This window comes from Pyrus communis, chromosome 6, assembly GCF_041283825.1.
Source record: "Pyrus communis isolate YQ-2024b chromosome 6, ASM4128382v1, whole genome shotgun sequence".
Classification (NCBI taxonomy): domain Eukaryota; kingdom Viridiplantae; phylum Streptophyta; class Magnoliopsida; order Rosales; family Rosaceae; genus Pyrus; species Pyrus communis.
The window spans coordinates 3,544,899-3,568,970 of NC_142570.1; the positions used below are offsets into that span (position 1 = coordinate 3,544,899).

At 37.9% G+C, this 24,072-nt stretch overlaps 4 protein-coding genes across 5 annotated transcripts; all 4 read left to right on the forward strand.

The window, feature by feature from the left end:
• The first annotated feature begins 8,831 nt into the window (after positions 1 to 8,831).
• Positions 8,832 to 10,827, forward strand: LOC137709923 (transcription factor MYB35-like). Its single transcript, XM_068448905.2, has 4 exons — positions 8,832 to 9,115; positions 9,203 to 9,359; positions 9,477 to 9,606; positions 9,918 to 10,827. Exons 2-4 carry the CDS (start codon positions 9,224 to 9,226, stop codon positions 10,720 to 10,722), a joined length of 1,071 nt encoding a protein of 356 aa, XP_068305006.2. The 5' UTR covers positions 8,832 to 9,115; positions 9,203 to 9,223; the 3' UTR covers positions 10,723 to 10,827.
• A 1,926-nt stretch (positions 10,828 to 12,753) lies between these two features.
• LOC137711404 (uncharacterized) lies at positions 12,754 to 15,040 on the forward strand. Its single transcript, XM_068450639.2, has 4 exons — positions 12,754 to 13,486; positions 13,746 to 13,859; positions 13,953 to 14,234; positions 14,566 to 15,040. Exons 1-4 carry the CDS (start codon positions 12,992 to 12,994, stop codon positions 14,767 to 14,769), a joined length of 1,095 nt encoding a protein of 364 aa, XP_068306740.2. The 5' UTR covers positions 12,754 to 12,991; the 3' UTR covers positions 14,770 to 15,040.
• Positions 15,041 to 15,433: 393 nt separating this feature from the next.
• On the forward strand, positions 15,434 to 17,052 carry LOC137711573 (uncharacterized). Its single transcript, XM_068450825.2, has 2 exons — positions 15,434 to 16,472; positions 16,768 to 17,052. Exons 1-2 carry the CDS (start codon positions 15,795 to 15,797, stop codon positions 16,921 to 16,923), a joined length of 834 nt encoding a protein of 277 aa, XP_068306926.2. The 5' UTR covers positions 15,434 to 15,794; the 3' UTR covers positions 16,924 to 17,052.
• A 3,565-nt stretch (positions 17,053 to 20,617) lies between these two features.
• Positions 20,618 to 23,994, forward strand: LOC137710683 (transcription factor bHLH79). Of its 2 annotated transcripts, XM_068449782.2 has the most exons (7): positions 20,618 to 21,444; positions 21,904 to 22,110; positions 22,298 to 22,363; positions 22,592 to 22,660; positions 22,760 to 22,837; positions 23,411 to 23,447; positions 23,570 to 23,680. In XM_068449782.2, the coding sequence occupies exons 1-6, from the start codon at positions 21,112 to 21,114 to the stop codon at positions 23,435 to 23,437; spliced, it is 780 nt and encodes a 259-aa protein (XP_068305883.2). In that variant the 5' UTR covers positions 20,618 to 21,111; the 3' UTR covers positions 23,438 to 23,447; positions 23,570 to 23,680. The 2 variants fall into 2 exon arrangements, with proteins under 2 accessions (XP_068305883.2, XP_068305882.2); XM_068449781.2 differs by lacking the exon at positions 23,411 to 23,447 and having other exon boundaries at positions 23,588 to 23,994.
• The last annotated feature ends 78 nt before the right edge of the window (positions 23,995 to 24,072 follow it).

Below are 24,072 nucleotides of genomic sequence, written 5' to 3' on the forward strand. Positions count from 1 at the left end.
CCCAGGTGAAAAGCCACGGTTGTAGCTAGGGTTTTAATTGGCCCATGTGAAAAGCCACGGCTGTTTAGAGCAGCACAGAAAAAAGAAAAAAGGGGTGCCGCAGCCCCCATTTGAAAAAAGAAGAAGAAAGTAAGTGCTCCTCTTTTTGGTTAGCAATCATCCATCAAAGTAATTGTTGTTGTTATAGTTTTGAGATATGTATAGAGAGGAAATTATTTATTATATTTCCTTCTCAATTTGTTTCTTTGGTGTGTGAGACCTATTAGGTGTATTGGGTTTTGGGTTGTGAGATTGCCAACACTTTGTAACACTTCCATTTGATTGATAATGGATTATTGGGTGAGCTCCTATTGCTCCAAGGACGTATTCCAGTTACACTGACTGTTGAAGAATCTCGTTAAAATCTTGGTTTCTTTTTCTATTTTTGTTCTTGCATTCCATTTGATATATTTCATGTAGGTTAGCTTGAGTTGGTTCTAATTGGTTTGGTGTTATCCTAGCACAACATCATGGCACTTTCAACAATGGCTCCAAATTCTGAATCCTTGGGATCCTTGTGTCTCTCGTCCTCATTTCCTTTGAAATGGCTTCAATATTGATGTTCTCTGTAGTCCAGTCCCAACAGAGGGTTCAGAAACGCATCTCTGATGATAGAGATGCCGAAGTAGAATTGAGGAGAGAAGCTCGACGTTATCCCCGGAGGTGCACCGCCGTCGTCTCCAACGAGGTTCCTTCATCTCAACTAGGTGAAGCCTCTCGTGAAACCTTCAATCCACATCCAAAGCGCTGATGCCAACAATCTGCTCGCCATGGCCAAAGGGAGGGGTTTGGAGGCTACAGTCACGAACCGTGGCAAGCATCAACATCGAGGCCACCGGCGAGTGCGTAGCACGCTGTGTTTTCAGAGGTTTGTGGAGAAGTTTTAGGCCCAAAGATCGTCGAATGGGAAACTTGAGGAGGCAAGACGAACTAACAATTCACTATTGCAACGAATTATGGACGCTAACACGGTGATCGTATCAACCATGAAAGAACTCCATCTTCTAATCAAGACGAGGAAGGAGCGAAGGTGTCACAAGAGAAAAGGCCACATCCGTCTTGCCCACGGGGTCTCCACAAAGGACAGTTAGGTCATCTTGAAACATGGTAGGGATAATAATCTGTTTCATTCTAGCTGTTAGAGTAAGCCTCTGACCTTGCATTCTTGATGACCATTTCTTGCATTTCTTGATGATCATTTCTTGCATTTTTTGTTCGATTGAATACCACTGATATGAGATCGATCACCAAGTGAGTTTACTTTCAATAAAGAACTTTCTCGTAGGGACAGTTGGGTTTTGCTATTGGAAATATGACATACAATCTTGAAAGATTAAAACATAGAGAAAAGTAGTTTATGATTCTAGTGCTATATTTTCTACTGAACCAAATAGGAAACTAACATTGTAAGCATTTCATTCACTGCTCTTTAAGATCTATATAAGTTTATTATTCATTCGATCAAGTTTTAAATAAAATATGTGTTTCATTTGGAATTTAGTTTACCTTAATGTGTGTAGTGGCAGCCACAATGGTTCTAACAACAAGAAGAAACGCAGAAGCAACAAGTGAAGAGAAGAATCGTGGCACTATCAACAATGGCTCCAACGGCAATGAGAAATGCAGCAGCACAGAAATGGTTCTTACAACGATGAAGAGAAGGAAGCGTGGCACTAACAACAATCAAAAGCAACATCAGCAAGAGTGAAACTACAAACTGAGTGAAATAGCAGCCACTACACACATCGAGCTAAACTTAATTCCCAAGGAAAACACATTCTATTTGAAAACTTGATCGAATGAATTAATAAACTCATATGGATCTTAAAAAGCGGTGAATGAAATGCGAAAAGTAAAAATTACAATGTTAGTTTCCGGTTTGGTTCAGTAGAAAATATAGCACTAGAATCATAAAACTATTTTTCTCTGGGTTTTAATCTTTCAAGATTGTATGTCATATTTCCAATAGCAAAACCCAAATGTTCATACCCCTACAAGAAAGTTCTTGATTGAAATTAAACTCACTTGGTGATCGATCTTATATCAATGGTATCCAATCGAACAAGAAATGCAAGAAATGACCATCAAGAAACGCAAGAAATGGTCATCAAGAATGCAAGGTCAGATGTTTACTCTAACCGCGAGAACGAAACAGATTATTATCCCTGCCATGTTTCAAGATGACCTCACTGTCCCTTGTGGAGATCTCGGGGGTAAGACAGATGTGGCCTTTTGTCTTGTGACACCTCCACTCCTTCCTCGTCTTGATTAGGAGACGGAGTTCTTCCATGGTTGATACGATCACCGTGTCAACGTCCATAATTCGTTGCAATAGTGAATTGTGGGTTCGTCTTGCCTCCTCAAGTTTCTAAGTCGATGATCTTTGGAACTGAAATTTCTCCATAAACCTCTGAAAGCACAGTGTGCTGCGTACTCGTCGATGGCCTTGGTGGTTGTCGATGGCCGCCATAGTTCGTGACTGTAGCCTCCAAACCCCTCCCTCTAGCCATGGTGAGCAGATTGTCGGCATCGGTGCTTTGGATGTGGATTCAAAGTTTCACGAGAGGCTTCACCCATCTAAGATGAAAGATAGCAAGCATCTCCACCTCGTTGGAGATAACGGCGGTGCACCTCCGGGGATAACGTTGGGCTTCTCTCCTCAATGCTACTCTGGCATCTCTATCCTCGGAGGTGCATTTCTAAACCCTGTGTTGGAACTGGACTATGGAGAACATCAATACTGAAGCCATTTCGAAGGATTTCAAGGATTTGGAATTTAGGAACGAGAGAGAAACTAGAGTTCAAACTTAGAAGAAAGGATCGGTGAATTTGGTCAACTCGGCCGTCGAATCAAATTTCAAAAGCTCGAATTTTTTGCGCAGTTGGCTCAAGTGGAAGGAATTCAAAAAGGATCCCTTTCCAAATAAAATATCCCAATAAGCACAAAAACATATAAAAAGCAAGGACAAACGAGCAATAGCAGCCATGAATTTTGTCTAAGATATAAATTAAAAAAAATAAACTATACAATAATTTAATAAAAGCTTCGTCTTGATGTTAATCACATTCAAAGGCAACAGCAGAGCAGCAGAAGCACACCAACCTTCGAACCCAGGACCAAGACACCAACCCTCGAACCCAAGACCAAGAGGTGTGATGCAGGAGCACCTCACCATCAGGGTGGGAAGAAGGTCGGTTCGTCTTGATGAACTCTTGGGCTCCTGTCTAGCATATCACATGATTACTTGAATTGCATTCACGTAGTTGGAGAACCACCAAAGTTCAAGATTGACGGATTCTTAGTTAATGATTAAACATAAAATTTAAATTTGCCAACTTAAATGCTACTTTGACATCTTTTAAAATTTTGATCTCCACTAGATATGTCAAATTTTAAACATAAAATAAATATGCATATTTATTTTCTTTGCCTTGGTAGTAATGAAAGGAACTAAAAAGTATAAAAATATTTAAACATTGTATTGGTAATGAAAAGAAATTAAAGGCAATGCTTTAAACCATTAAAGTTAATAAAAAAACATTTAATAATTATAAATTTTTTATGAAGCTGCTGTCAAATTTGGTAGCAAGATGAGACTGAGGATCCTCTTGACCAACCCCATCGGGTCATTGGAATTTTATCCAACGGTTACAATTATTATAACTTTTAGAGGGCCCCCTGTTTGTAACTGTTGAATAAAATTTCAACGGACCGATGAATTTAGTCAGAAGGATCCTCACCCTTTGCTCAGGAGAGGATCATGATCCGTATGTTTTGATATGGGTCTAATGTATTGCACAGTCATAGGTAGGGTCTAATAAGTAGAGCAATTAAAGTGTTCATAATTTGAAAACAAAATTGCACCGACTGTCGTTGAATGTTTTATCATAACTCTTCCAGAATTAACATGGAACTTTAAGTTACACATCAAATCTCATCTTTTTTAGTGTAAAATATATCGTTGTATTAAAAAAAAATTACTCATCAAATCTCGTCATTTCATCAAAAACTCTATTCGACTCCTGTTTTGAATTTTCCTTACAATTCCTGCATATTAGTATCCAATTTTGAATTTGAATTTGAATTTGCATGAAGCTATGAGAACTACAAGTAATTTTACATGTTTTCGTTGAGTCGTTTACAACAGTAAGCTTCATTTTTGCTGGTATTTGCTACATGATTCTAGTCTACATGATTCACGAGCATTATACATTGATTGTCTTACGTAAGTAATTGCTCAAGAGGCTTTGGACATTGATTGTGTTAGCTTCGGGGGCTTTTAACATTACCAAGATGGAGGACTACATCTTACTGTTAGAATCATGTAAAATTACTTATTCCACCATGATAGGTAGTTACAATACGATAGGTAGTTTAGCTTGTACAAGTACTTATATGGCAGATAGTTCAGACTGTAAAAGTACTTATATAATAGGTACTTTAGATTATAAAAAATCAGTTGAAATCTAAGTTTATGCCGACTAATATTATAATATGATAGGTAGTTTAGCTTGTACAAGTACTTATATGACATGTAGTTTAGACTGTAAAAGTATATGATAGGTAGTTTAGATTGTAAAAGATCAGCAGAAATCTGGGTTTATACTGACTAATAGGGTACCTGAGTTGAAAAAAAAAATAGAAAAAAAATATAACTAATAGCGAGGCCCCCCAAGAGATTTATAGGTGTCCAAAATTTTGGAAATGTCCTAAATTAATTTTAGGAAATATGTGGTGTGAATAGAATGACTCTAACTTTGTCTTATAGCACAGAGTTTTTTGTAAGAAAAAAAATTTCAAATTTTTAGCTTTAAGAAATATTTTGCGCTAGAGTTAAGGAAAATATTGCAAAACCTTTGGATATGATCCTACTGATTATTAGATTCTGAAACTATTTTTTATTGATTCTTAAAGTGAGAAAATAGAAAAATATCTTTAAATTTAGGTTTTAAATCATTGATTACAAGTGTTTAAAAATGAATTATAATATATTTTGCACGGAAAAAATATATTTTGAAAAATACGAATATGATAGTTTGTTGTTATGATAAAAGAAATAAAAGAAACATTAACAAAATAAAAAATAAATAAATAAAAACTGAAAAATAATAAAAATTTTGAAAAGGGAGGGATCGGTATGAAGGTAGCGACTTTTGTGGGTATTAGTCGCTATCTTTTTAGCGATTATTCTTGAGTAGAATACCTATCAAACTACCGATCGTATCATTTTTTTTTTCTCTTCTTTTTTTCCTTTTTCCATTGAATAGCTATAGTAGAATAAAATAGTAATCACAATGCAAAGTATCAACCTAACAACAAAAAGTGCTGACACATGGAGTCCTATTCATGGACCTAAATAAAAAAATAACTAAAAATTGGACTAATCTAATTGTTAGGCCATGAAATTGGGAAAGGGATCCTTTCCAGATCTCTTCCACCAAATCCACCCAATCACCTAATTCGGACTCTTGAAATTTAGTCCAACGGCTAAAGTTATTAAAACTTTTAAAGGGGCCCCCTGTTTGTAGCTGTTGGATCAAATTTCAAGGGCCTGAATTGATTGATTGGGTGGATTTGGTATAAGGGATCTGGATAGGATCTCTTTCCATAAAATTGGACCTATTTCAAGTTAGTTTATTTACACATAACTGATTTGTAAGGAAGAAGTTAATTTAAACCACATATTAATGAAACTCTTTTTGTCAACTATAAGAGGGTGAAAAAATATTTTTGTCTTCTATTACAAAATAAAATTATGGACAATAAAGTAATTTACACAAACTAAATTTTATAGTTGTTTTTAAAAGCATTATCTACATGTAATCCTAACAAATCACCTACAAGAACTTCGGATTTTTATGGGTGTATTGTTTTATGAAACTTCGAATTTCTATGGCACTTATTTTCAAAACTTCAAGTTCGAGTTTAAATACGAATTCTAGGTTCATGATACCTGCAAACAAACACAATATACATATGTAGTGAACGGGAATTGCTTCGGGACCTATGTGTGAAAAGAATGAGTGACGACTCAAAATATAGGGTTGTCGTGGCTTGCAGGCCCAAAAGAGTGGTTGTTGGGTTGCTGGGCAACAAATGAGAAGTAAATGGATTAACAGATTATATACCCAATTATTGAGCTAAGAAGGAAAAGTGAAAAACAAGGTCTAACCTATGGGCTTGTCATTTCATGCGAGCCAAAAATAAAACAAGGTCCAAAAGAAAAAAAAAAACAAGTGGAACGGTTTGCGGATCAACTGCAGGCAACCCAGGTCCGTAAAAAAGGTGATGCAAAACGGCTTTGTTTTGGACCATAGAGTTTTGGAGCATGAACGACTTGGTGGCTTGGGCAGCGTGACTTTAGGCTGCAGCTCCCATGCGTGTAGGGTTTGAAAAATCCCATTTTTTTTTCTTCTCTTATTCACGCATATTCAATTCACCACAATTATAAGAACAATAAATTTAAGTTGAATCTATAATTTGAAAAAAAAAAAAAAAAAAAACGTAAAATTAGAGTTCATGCTTCATGGTGAATGTTTCATGCAATCATTGTTGAAAAAATATCGAAATTGAAACCATGTTTTATAGATTACTTGGATTGCTTGATGAATATTGTGAACGGCTTTGTATTAAACAAGCATTCAGTTCCTTAGCTCAGTGTCAGGAGCATGTTTAACAATGCGTTGTGGCCTAAATTTAATTGAAGGGGAGAGAGAGGGGTGGAGCTGCATAAAGAGTAAAGATAGGCTTGGGAATTACTGTGATGATATTTCTCTGTACCTTGTGCCTTTTTTAAGAAAAATAATGTGGTTACTTGCCCTACGAGTAATAGAAAATTGTGCCATTTTGTTTTTTGTAATTAATTCTTGAATTGTTTCTCACTAACATTAGTAGTTGTTGAGACTATAAATACTCAAGTAATGATTTCCGTTGTGAAATTGGTGTGAATGCCCACATAAAGAAAACAACCACATATGGTTAAGGGTGGAAAGTGAAAGAATAGAAGTCAAAATTATATTGCTTAAATAGTAGAAGTTTGTTTTTATTGTTTTGGTGTGTAAGCCTTTTACATGCATTAAAAAAGACGTATACTTGTATCACATGTGTAGTATAAAAAGATGAAAAGCAAAAAGTAATAATCATGTTTTCCTCATTTATCCCTCTCTACGTTCATTTCTCTTTATCTGATACTAGTGAAGAAAATAAACAAAATAATACATGGCTCCCGTTTCACTTCAATCTCTAACAACTCTAATAATATATATATGTACGCATCATCTGATAATAACATGTTTCTAAATGCTCAAGGTAATCATTATCTTGAATTGGTCAAAGCTCCAAAAGACTTCAAAACAAAATTGTCGAACACTCTAATGTTTTAGCACATTCAATCACATATATTAAATATTAGCCCGTTCTATCAACTATATTTTTCTCTCAAGTGAGGCATAATATATATATATATATATATATATATATATATATATTATATGGCTCTTTATAACCAAATATATCTCAGGATCTAAACCTAGTTAGAAACTAATATTTTTTTTTTAGTTTTACATATGTTAAAATAAACGGTTAAATGAGTACCCGTTTATAACCGCATGTAATACCCATAACCACCCATTTAAATTTCACGGGTAAATGGTTATATCCATAACCGTTTATTTATCTACACGGTTACCCATAACCATAACCGTCAAATTTAAATGGACGGATAACCGCGGTTACCCATAACCAATGGGTATTTGCCCATCCCTAGATGAGAGATCTCATTCCATGTCATGCTACATTAGATTTAGCTTCTCGGTTGGAAAACATTGCTTTTATCTTTTTTACCGTTATTACTGATTTGAATATTTTGATATCTTATTTGGAGATCTTCTAAGGGGCTTTATTTATTCATTAAGCCTATGTCAATGAGGAAGCCCACATGGGTTTTTCTTTTATAAATAATTAAAAAATAATGCTTTTGTCCTTAATAATCTGATTGAGACTTAAAACTATAAAATCGCGATTCCTTGAAGCGTAAACCAGACACTACGTTGCAGTTTTTAATTTATTACAATTATGTGGTTTGGACTCCAGCACTGGTGTTGCAATTTCTGTTTTATAATCAACTAGTTATTGAATTTAGTATGATGATTACGGAATATTAGTTTTAAAAATATTGTACCAATAAATTAATTTTTAAGTGTTCGTTTTTTCGTTTTTTCTTTTCTCCATCATAGGTTCCAATCATTTTCTGTCTCATCATGGTAACATGGTGATTGCAAAAAAAAGTTGAGGTTTCACTATAAAACTAAGAGAACTGTTATTACACTTCAAAAATCTCATTCTACACTCCTCACAAGTGTATTTTTCTTTCTAATTATAGAAAGTTTGGAGTGCAAAATGAGATTTTTGGAGTGTCAATAACAATTCCCTAAAACTAATTGGTAATATGAGGAGTAGCCTAACCTCTTAAAAGTCATTGCAAAGTTTCTCTTTTCACCGATGAGAGACTCTTTTACCATCACATCCTCACACACGCTCCTTCACGTGTGCCGAATTTTCAAATCAAACATGTGGAGCACATGTGAGCCTTGAGTTTCACACGCGAGTCAACCATCTTTGACATCTAAAGAAAGTTGAAGAACCCTCGCATGTCTAAAGTTAATTTCTTCATTACTTGAGTTTTTTGTTTAAAATAGTTAGAATCATCAAGCTTGTGATTATCTGTAACTAAAACAGTATTGAGTACTCATTTCCTTTTACACAAAGGGCAAAATAATCTAAGGAGTCATTTATATACAATTTTACTTAGATTTATTCTAAATTTAACCAAATAATTCACCCAATTCGAACCAGATTCAAAAGGGTTTATGAGCCAAGCATGTGAGCATATGGAAAGACTGGTTTTTATACCGTTAATGTAAAGATGTCATTCATCATGCAAACTTAGTTAAATGGAAGCAAAACCCTCATGCTTTTCTTGCCTTCCCACACTTGTCATACTTTAAACCAGTACCTTTCCTCATCTCATCTCATACCTCTCTCAATGAGCATCTGCATAAGCAGAATTAATCAAAGGTAAATCGGTCGCATCTCTCTTTTAAATCCGACTATTTACTTTTGTTTTCTGTTCAATCTTACTCTTTTTTATGATTTCATGTGCAGATAAGAAGACAGATAATAAGGATGGTGAGACCTGCTTGTTGTGACAAGCTGCATGTGAAAAGGGATACTCTTTGGACTGCGGAGGAAGATGCAAAGATACTTGCGCATGAGTCGAAGCATGGGACGAGTAACTGGACTTCTGTTCCGAAAAAACCAGGTTAAATCGGATGTTTTCTTCCCTAAATTCTTTCATTATCCGGTTTCCAGGGGTGCTGTAGGATTAAATACTGCATTTAGAGGATAATTAATTAACCTAATTTAAGTGTGTTTACAGGAATTACAAGATGTGGGAAGAGCAGCAGGCTTAGGTGGCCTAATCATTTCAAGCCTAATCTGAAGCATGAGTCCTTCACACCCCATGAGGAGGAATTGATTGTCAGGCTTCATGCCACCATAGGTAGCAGGTAAGTATTTATGCAAATTTCTTGCTGTTCAATTTCAAGGATTCCTAATTCCTAGCCGATTAGTCTTTGTTTTATGGTATCCGACCCGATTTGTGTTGTCTTTCGTTCCAACTATCCTAGTTTGTAGATCTCATTACCCTTTGGAGAGAAAGCTTATAAAGGGTTGTTATATTTGAGTCTGAGGAGCTAAAAGCGTTTTCTGACAACCAAAAGCCCTTAAATTTGTGGAAGTCTAATTGTCATGAAATTATTCTTGGGGGGAAATGTTAAAATATAAGGGTATTTTTTTTCTTATGAGTTTTGTGGTGCAGATGGCCTGCAATAGCTCAACAGCTTCCTGGGAGGACAGACAATGATGTAAAGAACTACTGGAATACTAAGCTGAAGAAGAAGCTCTCAGAAATGGGAATTGATCCTGTTACTCATAAGCCCTTCTCTCAAGTCTTAGCGGATTATGGAAACATCGGTGGCGTTTCGAAAGTTGGCATGAGAATCGGGATAGGTTCTCTCAACAAAGACTTGAAGAACGCAATGCTGATGAAACCAGCAGAGCCATACTTATTGCCAGCACAAGGGTTTTCCAACATCAACAGCCATTTGATGCCAATTACAATGATACCGACCAAAGCGGAGCCAATTCTAGACAGTTTCTTGGGCCACAATCAACCTAGCAGCCAACCCCCAGACCTTCTCACACAGCTGCAGGCCATAAATTTGGTGACAGAAGCCTCAAAATCCATGGAATTCCAATCTTCTGCACCAAATTTTTACAGTCACGAAGGCACATTGTCATCACCATCTTCTACATCTTCATCTGCCGCTCAAGAGCACGCAACCCTGCAGACGTTTAGCTGGAGCGATTTTCTCCTTGAAGACGCGTTTATGCCAATTGGTGACACCCAAGAACACAAAAACAAGGCTGAGTATTCATCGAAGAACATAGCACAAGTAGCAGTACAACAAAGCCAAATCGACATGGATTATGCAATCTCAAGCAATGAAGTAGAGGCTACATCTCCAGCGTGCGACAGTTCGTTTGTGGAAGCCATGGTATCTCGAGAGAATGAGATGTTCTTGGAGTTTCCTGAACTACTGGAAGAACCATTCTACTACTGAGTTTATATATTTCCTCCAAAGCTATGGTACTAACGTTGCAAACAATAAGATTTTCTATACAACATGAAAATAATAAGAACTAGCTGATAGAGCCTTTTGTTGGAACTTTATGCCTTGCATGATGCAACTATTTTTTTTTTTAGGTAAAAGAGGATTTCATTCAAAGCATGAACCCAAAAACATAACATAGGCATACATGTGGACATAAAAGACGCCTCTGAAAAGCTTTAGGCTAGTTTGGTATTGCTATACTTTTAAAAAAAATTATTTCTGCTATGCTGTAAAAATAAGTAGTTATAAAATAAAGCAGTATTTAGTAAAAGTGCTTTTAACAAAAAAAATAATGTTAACTGTTACGATTATGTTAAATGACTAAAAATGTATAATATTAAATGGGATATAATAATTTATTTATTTATTTATAATTTCATCTTCAATCTTCATCATTTTCGGGTCACAGCTCAAATCCAAATCCCTCCCCTCCAACCCTCTGTTCTCTCCCGTTCCCAATCACCAAAATCTCCGGCGGATTTCACAGCTCAAGATCCAAATCCCTCCCTCTCCAACCATCTGTTCTCTCCCCTTCCCAATCACCAAAATCGCCGACCCTCGAGAGAGATAGAGCAAGAAATTCCGAGCTTCCGAATCTCTCCAACTCTATGATCGGATTCCAATCAGCCAATCCATCCAATCAATTTTGAAAAAAACCCAGAAAAAAGGGGGAAAATCGAAGCTTTTGAGTTTCAGTTCAAAGTATATAGCCACAGAGAGATTCGAATCCGTAGCTAATGGATGTAGACGGAGGGGGAAGCAACCGGGTCTTCCTCAAACTGGGTGGGCAGCAATCCGACCCGTCAAAGAACCAGAAGGTATGCTACCATTGGAGGGTGGGCAAGTGCAATCGCCACCCTTGCCCTTTTCTCCAAAAGAGCTCCCGGCGCCGCCGTCGCAGTAAGGTCTCAATGGGACGGCCTCGACTAAGCGCCATCACGCCTTTGCCGCTAACACCGACGGTCCATCGTCCCGATATCGGGGTCCAAATAACTTCAGTGGCGGGGCGTCTTCAACGTGGGGCGCCGGAGAAGAAATTGTTGTTCGAATTCGCGTGCTCCGGGCATGAATTCGACCTGGGTTTTCACAAGCTGTCTCTCTGTGTCAGTGAATGGAGCTCTCTAAATTCAACCGTATCAGTGAAATGGAGCTCTCTGAATTCGACCTTGGTAATCAACAGTCATTCCTTCGTCCCGTATATCTTCAGCTTACATCAAGTGTCGGACTCGACTCGTTGAGGGACCTCGTCCTCCCGAACAATCGGATTCGATGATTTGATACGATGAAGGAGAAAGTTTCTTAAACTTTACTGTTCATCCACCTACTTTGAAAAAAAAGCTTATTTTGAAAAGAATCGCTTATTTTTACATTTATCAAACACATTTTACACCCCAATTTTTTTTTCATAGCTACTTTTTTTATAATTTCAGCTGTGCCAAACTGGTAATTCGTACTAAGCTGTTTTTATAAAAAGTGGGTATAAAAAAAAGTTGAGCTTAAAAAAGTGTTTGGTAAACACTTAAAAATAGCTTATTTTCACAATTTTAGGTGAAAAAAAGCTGAAAACGTGAAGCAGCAAAAATAAACTTATTCTTACAACACAGCAAAAATAATTTTTTTTTTCTTCAAAACACAGTAATACCAAACCAGCTTTTAGTCGAACAAAATTCTGTTAGAAAAAGCCCAACTAAGAGAAAGAGGCCACACATGCAAGTCAAATTTAAATCCCGTTTGCAGACTCGATATGTATGTTGCATGAGCCATGACATAAAAAACCTTATCTGGTTAACATTAACTTGGCTATTAAGGTATTTGTCTAAAGTTAATAGTTGTAGTGATAGTGGATCAAATCAGACGTCAAAAATTTTATCTAATAACTAACTTTTTAACTCATTAACGTTATTGCTTCATTAAAAATAAACACCAACTCCAAGGATTTATGCTAGAATAAAAAGAGAGAGGAAAAAAAGGATCATGTTCGTACTTAATTATTTTAAAGATTTTTTAGTATGCTTGTAATATGAACGGTGCTACACAAGTGGAGGACATTTTTTTTACGTATCTCTCGATTACTGAGTGGTCCATGTTTACTTTTCATTACAATTCGTTTATTTATTTACTTTATATTAATTCTGATAAAACTCATCAAAAATTCGAAAAACAAAGAACAGAGAAATTGCAGAAGAACAAAAATATCGACAGAAAAATTCGTTAAAAAATGGTGGCGATTTCGTTGTACAGAGGAAATCTCCACAGAGTTCCCGACGTACCACGTCGGTGGCTTATGCCAACCCCTAAAATCTCCCTTAAGGACTTCAAATCCCTTTTAACCCGCCGCTCTGTAGCTCTCTCCCGCCTCCGCTCCGGCCTCCCCGCCGCCGCCGCCGCCGTCTCTTCTAACCCTAACCCTGATTTTATCCCGGGCCAGCTCAGCGAAGCTCCAAAGGCGGGAAATTTGTCTCACCCCACGATTAAATTCGAAGCGCCGGAGAATGTTGCTGCTGATTGCGAAGCTGGGCCGTCCGGGAAGAAGAAGGATGGGAAGCAATTGGACGGTGCTGATTTGTCGGTGAAATCCGGCGGTGGGTACGATTCACCGCCTGCTCTTAAGCCCGATTTGATCGAGAAAGGGTCGGATGTTGCGGATGTTGGTGCGAGTTCACTGCCTGTGAAGGTTGAGAAATTGGATGAAGTGGAAAACCCTAATTCTGAGGTATATCTATACCTATATGTGTATTTATATCTGGTTTTCAATTGGATTCTGAATTGCTTTGGAAAGTTTTGTTTTTGATTTGGGCAATTGTATGGGTTTGTGTTCTTATATTGAAGTGTGAAAATTGGATTTAAACTGTAATGTGTGGAGAAAGAAAAACTTAAATCTATACATCACAAGCATGCATTTTGATTTGCTGAACTGTTTAGCGTAGTTTCGATTCGTGTTTAGTAACTGCAATTGTTTGTTTATATGATAGAGATGCAACAAAGAGGAGGAGTTAAGTGATAAGCAAAAAAGGAAGAGAGAAGTTGAGGAGAAGCTGCAGGTTTTGAATCAGAAGAAACATAATCTGGTTCAAGTGTTGAAGCAGGTAAGTTTTGGCTCCGTAGTCGATTTCTGTGTTTCTTTGTGGTACATTTGGGCAAGTATCGATGCTAGAGAGCTTGTTCGTGTTGGTTTACAGATCTTAAATGCAGAGGAAGAATTAAAGAGACGAAATTGTATGCAAGGAGTGGTGGTTCGCCCGTCTGTATCACTTCAAGTTGATGTAACAAATGATTCCGGTTCAATGACTAGGCATGCTGCTGCTAGGTTGGGCTCAGAGGCGAATCTTGAGATGGAAGGGGTTGAGGGCGATGAGCTTTCAAATCATAACTTTCATTCTCGCCATATGTTCCGGATGAACAGCACATCTCCATCTTCAGAGTCTCCTCTCAGAAGGCCGGCTCATATTCAGCACAACGTGGTAATGCATTTTGGTCACTACTTCTAGAACTACTTTTACCGTACCAATCAAGTGTCCATGCACGTCTCGTTTATGTTTTCATTACTTTTACAGTACCAACCAAGTGTCTATGCACGTTTCGTTTATATTTTCATTTGTGTCGACCACCGTATTGATGGTTTTATCATTGTCTTGTGAGAGCATATAAATTAAGAATCTTTTGAATTACAAGTTAAAAGTAGTTTTCCACAAGAGAAAATATTAGAAATTTGAGGAAATAGTTAACAATTGATGTCTCTTTGCTTTGCTACATTTTCATGAGCTTATACTCAGTTATCAAATTTGTGTGCAGGTTCCACACCCCTCTCGAGCAAGTTTAGGGCCAACCGGCACTAGTCCATCGCGCTTTGCTCCCATTGGGCAACAGGGGCATCCTGCAAATCTACCCACTGTATCTGCATCAGGAACCAATTACATGGCATCCTCTCCATCCCCTGCAGCGTCCGGCGGCACTTCTGCTTTCAAAGACGCTCGATTGCCAAGTCCATGGAATTAGATTCGGGCTATGTAGTCCCTTTGTCACGCGGGGCTCTTCTTTGAACACCAGCGTCTTGTAGATCATGGCGACGTAATGAACATTTCGGCTTCCCTTTTCGTTTTTCCTCCCCACTGCTCTTCCATTTTAGACTGGTAAAGCTCGGACCGTCGGTCCGACCAAAATTTCACGTCTCCTTGTATCTCTGTAAATTAGTAAAGCTTGTCAACTTAAGCTGTATTGAATTTCTTTAAGGAACATGCAAATCGATGATTTTGATGAATTTTTGTTACACTGATCTCCAAGGACTAGTGTTTTTTTTGCAACAAAGTTATGCTATCACAACAATGGACTAGCCACGTCTCGGCCACAACTAAGTATTGAATTTGAATTCATCACACAAGTATATACTGTCCTTGCATTCATGTGAGTTAAACTTAAAATTACTTCTTACTAGGTGAAGAATGTTATAACTGGACTAAAGCTTGTGAATGTCGATTATTGTTTGTTTAGTATTAATTTTCAATTTTAAGTAATAATTTATCTTGTTTGTGAAAATTACATCCTACTTTTTCAAATTTTTTTTCCGACAATGTAAGATGTTTACAAAGTTACTTATGTTGTTTACTCGCTTACAACTTAGTATCAAACTCACTATAAATCGTTTTCAATTCTTGTGAGCCAGATCTGAAACGTTCAACTAAACGAATACTAAATGCCGCTAAGCGAACAAATAGGACTTGTAGGGTAGCAACCAAATTCCTTCCCCTACGCTAAAATTACAAGACAAGATCCCAAAAATGTTGCCCTAGCTAGCCAACTCAAACACTAAATTCCCATGGGATTTAGATAGTTGGGTGAGTCAACGGTCAAAACATCACGAGGCCCGTCCCGCCCTTTTCCTTTTCCTCCGCCACCGGCGCATGTTAGAACTCAATCGTGCCTAGATCTTACCACACAAGTCCCAATCCACCCAACCCCACCACTGACCCAAAACACATAACAACACAAAAACCAAAACTTCCACTTTCATTTCGTCCCCATTCATGCACCCCCCACCGCCCAAAAAAAACACCATCATGTCTAACCGCACCACCCACCGGCGCATGTTAGCAGCGACAGAGCCAAAGCCCTCCAAGCACTCCACTTACCTAGATCCTCCTTCCCTGCCCTCTAAACCCTCTTCCACCTCCAATCCCACCTCCAGAGTCAACGCAAGTCAACGACTCCGCAGTTCACAGAGCCTCACAGACACTCGCTTGCAGGCCAAATCGATGTCGACGTCAATGGATTCCTCCAAGTCTTTCCTCAAATCGAACCCTCACCCTAAATCATTCGACCCCAGAAGCGAAAAACAGAGCAAGAAAACAGAGGAATCAGAAAAACCCAAAAAACCCAGTAGGGATGTGGTGGCGGTGGTGAATAAGAAGAAGGAAGCTCAAAATGGGTTGTTGGGTTTTGAGGAAAAGAAGAAGTTTGATAGCGGGAGGAGGCTGTCTGTTTCGTCCGCCGCAAGCGGCGGCGGCGGCGGCGGCGGCGGAAGGAGGAAATCCCTGTCTGGGCCGCAGGTGCAGTTGGCGGATGTGTTAGCAAGTAATGGGGTGAGAGTTGTTTCAGCTGATATGCCGCCGTTTATGCAGATCCATGCTGTGAAGTGTGCAAGAAAGACGCATGATAGCCTGGAAAAATTCACCTCCAAGACTCTTGCTTTGACTCTCAAAAAGGTAATTATAAGCTTAATTATCATGATTAGGATGTTAAATTTTGATTTTTCTGATGTTTTTGGTGGCTATCTGATGTGGGTTTTATTTTTTGATTAGTTGGTAATTGTTTAGTGGGGTTTGTGTTAACTCAAAAAGTCCCACTTCAAAACTCCAATATATAATGAATGGTTCTACCACTAATTGCACCGAGTTCTTTTGTGATAAAACCCCATGTTTGCCGTGCGTGTGTGATTAGTAGTGAGTCATTGTTTCGTCTATGTGCAAATATTGACAGGGTTGGGTAATTGTTTTGCAGGAATTTGATGGGGTATATGGGCCAGCATGGCACTGCATTGTAGGAACAAGTTTCGGGTCTTTTGTGACACACTCTGTAAGCGGGTTTCTGTATTTCTCAATGGATCAAAAGTTGTACATCCTCTTGTTTAAGACCACTGTACAAAGAGCAGACTGAAAATTTGATAAGTTTTAAGACTTTTTTTAGGGTAGGAAGAAGGTTCTGTGCATTCTTCTTCTTTCCAGACTGTACATTTGGTTATGCAGGGAAAATCATGAGAGAGAGAAATGGAAAATCATTGAGAGATTTCTTATGTTGTTCTCTCTTTGTAAATAAGTTAATATAAAATGCTGAGGTGATTTAATCTTGAGTATTTAAATAAGATGGGACGGAAGGAGAAGGAAAATGGAAGAGGAGAGAATCCAGATCCCTCTAAGCCATATTTGATCATCACTGTTATAAAATCATACTACATGTTACTTTTTTCTTTTTCTTTTTTCGCCTTATGTGCCCGTTTTGTTCTCGAGTGTTACCAGTTTAAACAATCACATATCTCTCTTGTCACATGAGATGCAAATACATAATTGTACAATCGATGACAGAACAGATTTCTCCCATCCCATCTTTAATACATTATTATTACATATGAAAAGTAGTACTCAATCCATCAAGGATGGCATCCAAAAAGTTCATAGGATGTGTGTCCTGTTTTCCAAACTTAATTGTATTTTGTATCTGCTCTTTATATTATTGGTGGTTCGGTCAGAGACTCAAGAGGACACCCCCTACCCTCCAAATCATTTATCTTGCTTGTAAATTGGGGCCTCTTGTTCCAAAAAACACTAGACTGTAGGACATGGGACCATTTTGAAAGAGGGTCCTAAATAATGTGGCTTTGACCAAAATTGTCTTTTCACCTCTAACAATTTGGACTTAAAATTTGGGCATTGCCATCCCATCCCATCCCAGCCCAAAATCTATTTCTTACACCGCTGATTAACTGGACCATTCTCCATCCAAGCAAAACCAAGTGTTCGATTTCCCATCAAGGGACTTTTTTTTTTATACCCATCAAAATTATAAAAAAGTTGCCATCAAGACCATACTGCAAACTTTTACTACTTTTGTATTGGGATGTAATTCCCAATTTTCTGTACATGAGGTAGGTCAATTGATTAAGGCCAGCTTCTTGACCACTTGATTCCAAGTAGATTTCCCCTCTTTAAGGATTATAGTAGTTAACGTTATCAATGATTACAGTGGGGTTTCCAGTTACTTGCTCTCAAGTTCGAATTTCTCAATCTGTAGATCATAGGAGTTAAAGATATCGCCTTGGCAGAAGTAAAATTGCATACCTACATATCCTGCACTTATTAATATTGATGAACATAAATGGCAGTTCGGAAATTGATAATTTTATAAACAAACCCTTCTATGCTTGGTATGGAGCCGATGAAGGGACGGTTGGATGTGCGGCTAAAGATTCCGTTGCATACTATGTTTCGGTTCATACAAAAAAAAATCCAAAAAGAAGGAACAATGATTGAGAGGAAGAAATTGAGCGTGGTAGATTTTATGGCTATCACATGCAGAATGCAGGGGTTTTGTTTGAGAGCTTTGAAAAAGTAGCCACAAAGAGCAAAACGTACCGGAACATATTTTTGTCACAGTTTCATGTACTAGTCACTGCAGAAAAAGTCGACCTAGTTCTTTCCCAACTGAGCACGAAGTTGAACTTCTTACACAAAATAGTTGTCATGGTACAGTTTGTACTATTTTCTTCTTTGTTTACTTTTGTCTTTTCTGTTCAAAATTGTGAAGGTGAATTGAGATTCACTCATTATCTCTGTATTCGAAATTTGCAAACCGAGAGATTCAGGTAACTCAATTTTAATCATATGGTTCATCTTAGTCTATCTCCCTAGCCCACTTTGTAAAAATCCAAAAATCTGAATAGCCTAGATCTTGAATTGTCGGAATCTTTGAATCGACGAACTCTAAACATAGGGTTTCAGAGTGAATCATATTCTCAATCAACGCCAAATATTATCTTATAACAACTTCATAGAGCCAAGTTTGCTGCTTCATGAAAATTTGGAGGGGTAGAGTCCTACTCCAACTTGTTAGATGAGCTTCACTCAAGAATAACCATAAAACGAACATTCTTTAGTTCCTCACTGTTAGGGAAAAATAATCTATCACTAGATTACATACTGTAATGAGTTACTAAAAAGACAAAAAGAAAAGTTAACAACTTTCTTCAACATTTATTTCAATATTCAGTTTCAGCTGACACATACTAATGCCTTAATGCAAACAGTAAAATTGACACGAGGAATAGCAGGGAGACTTCCCTGCACCTATGAGTACGCCACCATAGCATCCCAGACCAATAGAACGATCTATGTGAGAAATTTAAAGCACACAACATTGTACTATTAGTTTGAAACGCTGCAACGACATCAAAAAGCGTGTATGTAAGTCTCTCTTGAGTATTACACATCACTTTTGATGAAAGGCAGGTGCAACATATATGAGGTGGACATGAAAGTGAAATGGGCAGATAAGCATTTAACCCTATTTCCAAATAGACAATGCATCAAGTTTTGATAACCAAATTAGGAGTAGGAGGCTTTAAGAGGGAAATTAAGCCACTCAAGTTAACTTTGGCAAATGCCGAAGATCCCACAAGGGCACGTGAGTTTGGCCAAATGCAAAACTATTTTAGGCATAATCTCAAACACACTTTCTCAAGTGTAACCAATCTTGCTTGGATGGGTACCATTTTTTTGCTAAGCAAGTTAGGCACCACCAATAATAATTGTGACAAATGAGAAAAAGAAGGGTTAGGTCTTGATGGTGCTATAATCCAAATTATCAAATCTATTTAGCTCTTAAGAAAAAGGAAGTTAGAAAGAGAAAAGCATTTTTCCCCAACATAAATTTATTTGAGCATTTAATTTGGAGGGTTTGTGTTGTTCACTAGTACAAGTACCCACCAACCATTGTTTCCACCCAATCTCTCTTTTGAAAGGGAATAAGATGCCCCAATTTGAAAATCTTACTCACATTAACTGTTACTTTCACTTTCTAGGCACTATTTTAAATTGGGTATTTCTCATTTACTATGGAAATTTGACATATTATTTCTTCAGAGTAAATTACAACAACAACAAAACCTTATACTACTAAGTAGAGTCCGCTATATGAATCTTAAAACATTACTAGTCTTGGTTTTGCGCCAACTATTTCATTAGCTCTAAGTACTCCATGTCTTTTCTTAGAGTCGCTTTCTAAGTCTTACTAGGTTTTTCTACCTCTTTTATCCTGAGTCTCTGTCTTATAATCGCATATGCTAACCAAAGCATATGTAGTTCTTCAGTTCACATGTCCAAACCACATTAACAGAATTGTGAATTGCACATATGTAAAATTAGGCTAATTGGTCAGAGCAATGCGTCTGTCTCATTGCACCGAAATATGATTCCTCTTCATCGTCTATTAGAACAGATTAAAATATCACTTTTTTGGAGAATAAAAAATTTTAGCGAATGACATCATCAAGCATGCAAATGTGAATTAAATTTGTTGGTCAGAATAGCATGTGCGTCCCTTTGCACCAAAATCTCATTTCTCTTCATAAATCAGCATACATTAATATATCGCTTTGTGAAAAAAAAGGAAAAAAAAAAAAAAAAAAGAAGGTGGGGGAGGGGAAATATAGCCTCAAGTAATTTGAAATACAGATGTGGGTTTGGATCCTTTGATCCCCACTTTCCTTCTAATAATGTGTTGGTTAGGCACTTGATCCCATATCTGGTTTAGATCAACCAATCAAGCAACTCACACAGGAAATTAAATAATATGATAAATTAATAAAACCCAGACTGAGTGCCACGTGTCTATTGCAAAAGAGCGAGTACCTTAACGCGCCGATGGTAGCATTTCTGGATGTCCACTTTCTAAACGGAGCCGCTTCTCTCTCTCTCTCTCTCTCCGTCTCTCTCTAAAGGCCTTTTACTGTCGGGTGGGGTTAAAAAGCACAGTGGGCGCACTGCGCGCTGCTCTCCTCCCGTCCAGCCAAAAGGATCAAACTGTGCTTCATCTCTGCCCCCACTCCCACCCTCCCTTCCTCCCTTTCTCTCTCTAACTTTCTCTCTCTCACTTTCATCATCATCCATTAATGCCTCTCTCTCTCTCTCTCTCTCTCTCTCTAAAAACCAAATCTTTCTCTCTCTAAATCACTTTTTAAATAACCCATCAGCTCACTAAACCCCTCATTCTCTCCCCACAAGCTCACTCTCTCTCTCTCTGGGAACCTCAAGTTTTGGTTGCGGATTCGGATACCGCGTCGGGTCGGGTCGAATGAATTCCGTTGTTGACAAAATGGATCCTCCACTGATCAACGAGTCTTCCTTCTCAGCAGCTAACCCGGCATCCTACAGCCTGGCGGAGATTTGGCCCTTTAGCGGCGAACCCGGTGGCAGCGGTGGCGGGTTGGGGCTCCGAATGGGTAACTTGGGTCAGAGTTTGGGTGGGCTTGGAGATAGTTCTGTGAACAGAGATGGGTCGTTGGAGGAATCGACTGTGACTGAGCAAAGTGGCGGCGGTGGTGGCGGTGGCGGAAGAAAGAGAAGGGATGTGAGCTCTGAGGACGAGTCTTCGAAGCAGGTTTCCACTAGTAGTGGCAATGGCTTGGTTCGTAATTTTTCACTCCTTCAAGTGAAATTTGATTGCTTGGCTCGACTTTATGTTTGGTTTCTGAGAAAATGGTGCAAATTAATGCTAAAGCAATGAACTTTGTATGTGTTTTTATTATAATTTAGCTGAATTATGGCTAATGGAGGGAAATAGTTGGAAAAGGGAACGAATTTTAGTCGGGGGCCTTTATATTTGAACTTAATTTAGTAAACTATTTGTTGGAAAATACTTGAGTGAAGTAGTAAAGTTTGTGAAATTGCGATTCTACTATCTCAGCTATATGTAAAGACTTAATTTTGAATGTTAATGCATCCGAAAATGGCGTGATGTGTGTCGTTAAGCTAGTTAAGCTGCATGATTTTTAGTTATTGATGTCTGTTTGTATGTTGTTTGATTGTTCTTGAATTTTTTGTATCGTTGTTTATTGCTTTCTTTGCCCTGTTTGTTCTCGAACAGAAAGATTCGGGTGGAAAACGGATGAAATTAGCGGGATCCAGTAACGAAAATGGCAGTTTGAGGGCTGAAGTTGAAGAAAGTTCAGCTGCTGGTGACAACAAGCCAGCTGAAGAAAGCACTAAACCTTCCGAGCCACCCAAGCAAGACTTTATCCATGTGAGGGCAAGAAGGGGACAAGCTACAGATAGCCACAGTCTAGCCGAAAGAGTAATACACTTTTGGTCCTTTTAAATGTTCAGTACAAGAATCTAGAACATCTATCACGGTTTGCATGTTCTTAATCAAGCTCTGTAGTTATCGATAGGGATAGGTTTCTGTTTTATTGACATGTTTGGTAAATCAGTGTGATTCATTCACTCTTTGAACATGTTGCGTACCATGCTCGTTTTGACAGGCTAGGAGAGAGAAGATCAGCGAAAGGATGAAAATTCTCCAAGATTTGGTTCCTGGATGCAACAAGGTATTCAAAGTTGTCTCGTTGGTTTTATGTTTGTCATAATATTTACTTAGCATATGATCAACGTAGTTAGTAAGGGCAATCTTTGTTATGTAATATGTTGTTTCATTCTGGATTTATTCTAAACATCTTTGTAATTATCTAATGATCCGAATTCTGAAATCAATTTTGTGATCCGAATTCTGAATTAACTTCTTTTTTTTTTTTTTCTTTTTTTCTTTTTCTGAAAAGGTTATTGGGAAAGCACTTGTCCTTGACGAGATTATTAATTACATCCAATCACTGCAGCACCAGGTCGAGGTATCTATTCCTTCTGACTCTATCTAGTGGTACTTGGTTACACGGTTTTGCTTTAAACTGTTTAACCCAAGTCTGTAATCTGTTTATTCGATTCTGTAGTTCCTTTCAATGAAGCTTGAAGCAGTCAATTCAAGGATGAACATGAATCCCACCGTCGAACCGTTTCCTCCAAAAGATGTAAGTAAGCTGCACTTCTATAACCTGCATAAAATCCAGTGACCTACTCTTTCTGGATCTATTTCCAATATATAATCCTTGAAATGCATTTCTATTTCCAGTTCAATAAATTTCTGAAGACCCTACTGCTTTTTTAGAATGTAAACCTTCATCTAGGATTTTTTGGGTACAAGTTTTCAATCTTAGAGATGCATCAAGGAATGTAAATGTCTGTCAACAGAGGAGTGTGCTTGTCGTAAGCTTGGCCGCTGGACACCACACTGTTGCTCTTGATTTCCCAAGACTTGTAGTTTTGCATTTCTTGTGGCATTGTGAAGGGAATGAACAGCAAGGCACTTCCTTCTACGCTCATCTTTTTCTATAACCTAACCCTTGCTATACGCATAAAGATGCCGGAAAATCTCTTGTATTATTTGCGATGACATTAATGCATCATGTCATCTATTTGAGCATAACAACTCGATAGTAATGATATTTTCTTAGTCCTTGATTTCCCATGAAGGGTGAAGTCCTCTTTCGTTTTCCATCTCGAATTTAAATGCTATCACCATTCCGCTGCCTCCTAATTCTCAGGATCACAGTTCTTTTCTATCATCATGATGACATTATCCTTGTTTAGATTCTCGTCCCGTTAACTCATATTGCAATTATCCACTCTCTCGTCGGTTGAACAAGTAAAGTTTCTTTCAAAACACGGAAAGACAAGCTATGTGCTATATGAGTTTCTTACGTGTTGACCTGGTGTTTCAGCTCGGTGCACAGCCATTTGACGCTGCAGGGTTGTTATTTGGCTCGCACACACCAAGGGAGTACGCCCAAAGCTCACAGCCCGAATGGCTACATATGCAGGTTGGTGGTAGTTTCGAAAGAACAACGTAAATTCAAGGGATTATTGTTCAAGTCGTAATTGGTGGCAGATGTGATATTAGGGTTCTACATCTGGTGCAGAAGTGTGTTTGCCAAATGTATGATCATTCTTATTGTTGTAATCAGGGGTATTAACCGTAGGAGCATCTAATCTTCGTATGTATCGTCTGACTAGATTATTATACTCTACTCTGTTGTATTAGTCCCTAAGAAAATACGTTATAACGGCGTAGTTGGTATGTGTAACAGAAGGATTGTGATTTTATTTGTAAAATATCTGATTATTTTTACATGGTATTACTTCATGCCATGAGCTTTTAATTCGGAATCAGCGGAAAAATTCAGGTATAATTTTGTATCTCAAACGA

Bases quoted from the DNA above. Each gene is read 5' to 3' on its own strand.
- LOC137709923 (XM_068448905.2), top strand. From the start codon at position 9,224: ATGGTGAGACCTGCTTGTTGTGACAAGCTGCATGTGAAAAGGGATACT. The intron at 9,360-9,476 runs GTTAAATCGGAT...GTGTGTTTACAG, and splicing joins TTCTGTTCCGAAAAAACCAG to GAATTACAAGATGTGGGAAG. The intron at 9,607-9,917 runs GTAAGTATTTAT...TTTGTGGTGCAG, and splicing joins CATGCCACCATAGGTAGCAG to ATGGCCTGCAATAGCTCAAC.
- LOC137711404 (XM_068450639.2), top strand. From the start codon at position 12,992: ATGGTGGCGATTTCGTTGTACAGAGGAAATCTCCACAGAGTTCCCGAC. The intron at 13,860-13,952 runs GTAAGTTTTGGC...GTTGGTTTACAG, and splicing joins TGGTTCAAGTGTTGAAGCAG to ATCTTAAATGCAGAGGAAGA. The intron at 14,235-14,565 runs GTAATGCATTTT...ATTTGTGTGCAG, and splicing joins CTCATATTCAGCACAACGTG to GTTCCACACCCCTCTCGAGC.
- LOC137711573 (XM_068450825.2), top strand. From the start codon at position 15,795: ATGCACCCCCCACCGCCCAAAAAAAACACCATCATGTCTAACCGCACC. The intron at 16,473-16,767 runs GTAATTATAAGC...ATTGTTTTGCAG, and splicing joins TTGCTTTGACTCTCAAAAAG to GAATTTGATGGGGTATATGG.
- LOC137710683 (XM_068449781.2), top strand. From the start codon at position 21,112: ATGAATTCCGTTGTTGACAAAATGGATCCTCCACTGATCAACGAGTCT. The intron at 22,111-22,297 runs GTAATACACTTT...TCGTTTTGACAG, and splicing joins GCCACAGTCTAGCCGAAAGA to GCTAGGAGAGAGAAGATCAG. The intron at 22,364-22,591 runs GTATTCAAAGTT...TTTTCTGAAAAG, and splicing joins TGGTTCCTGGATGCAACAAG to GTTATTGGGAAAGCACTTGT.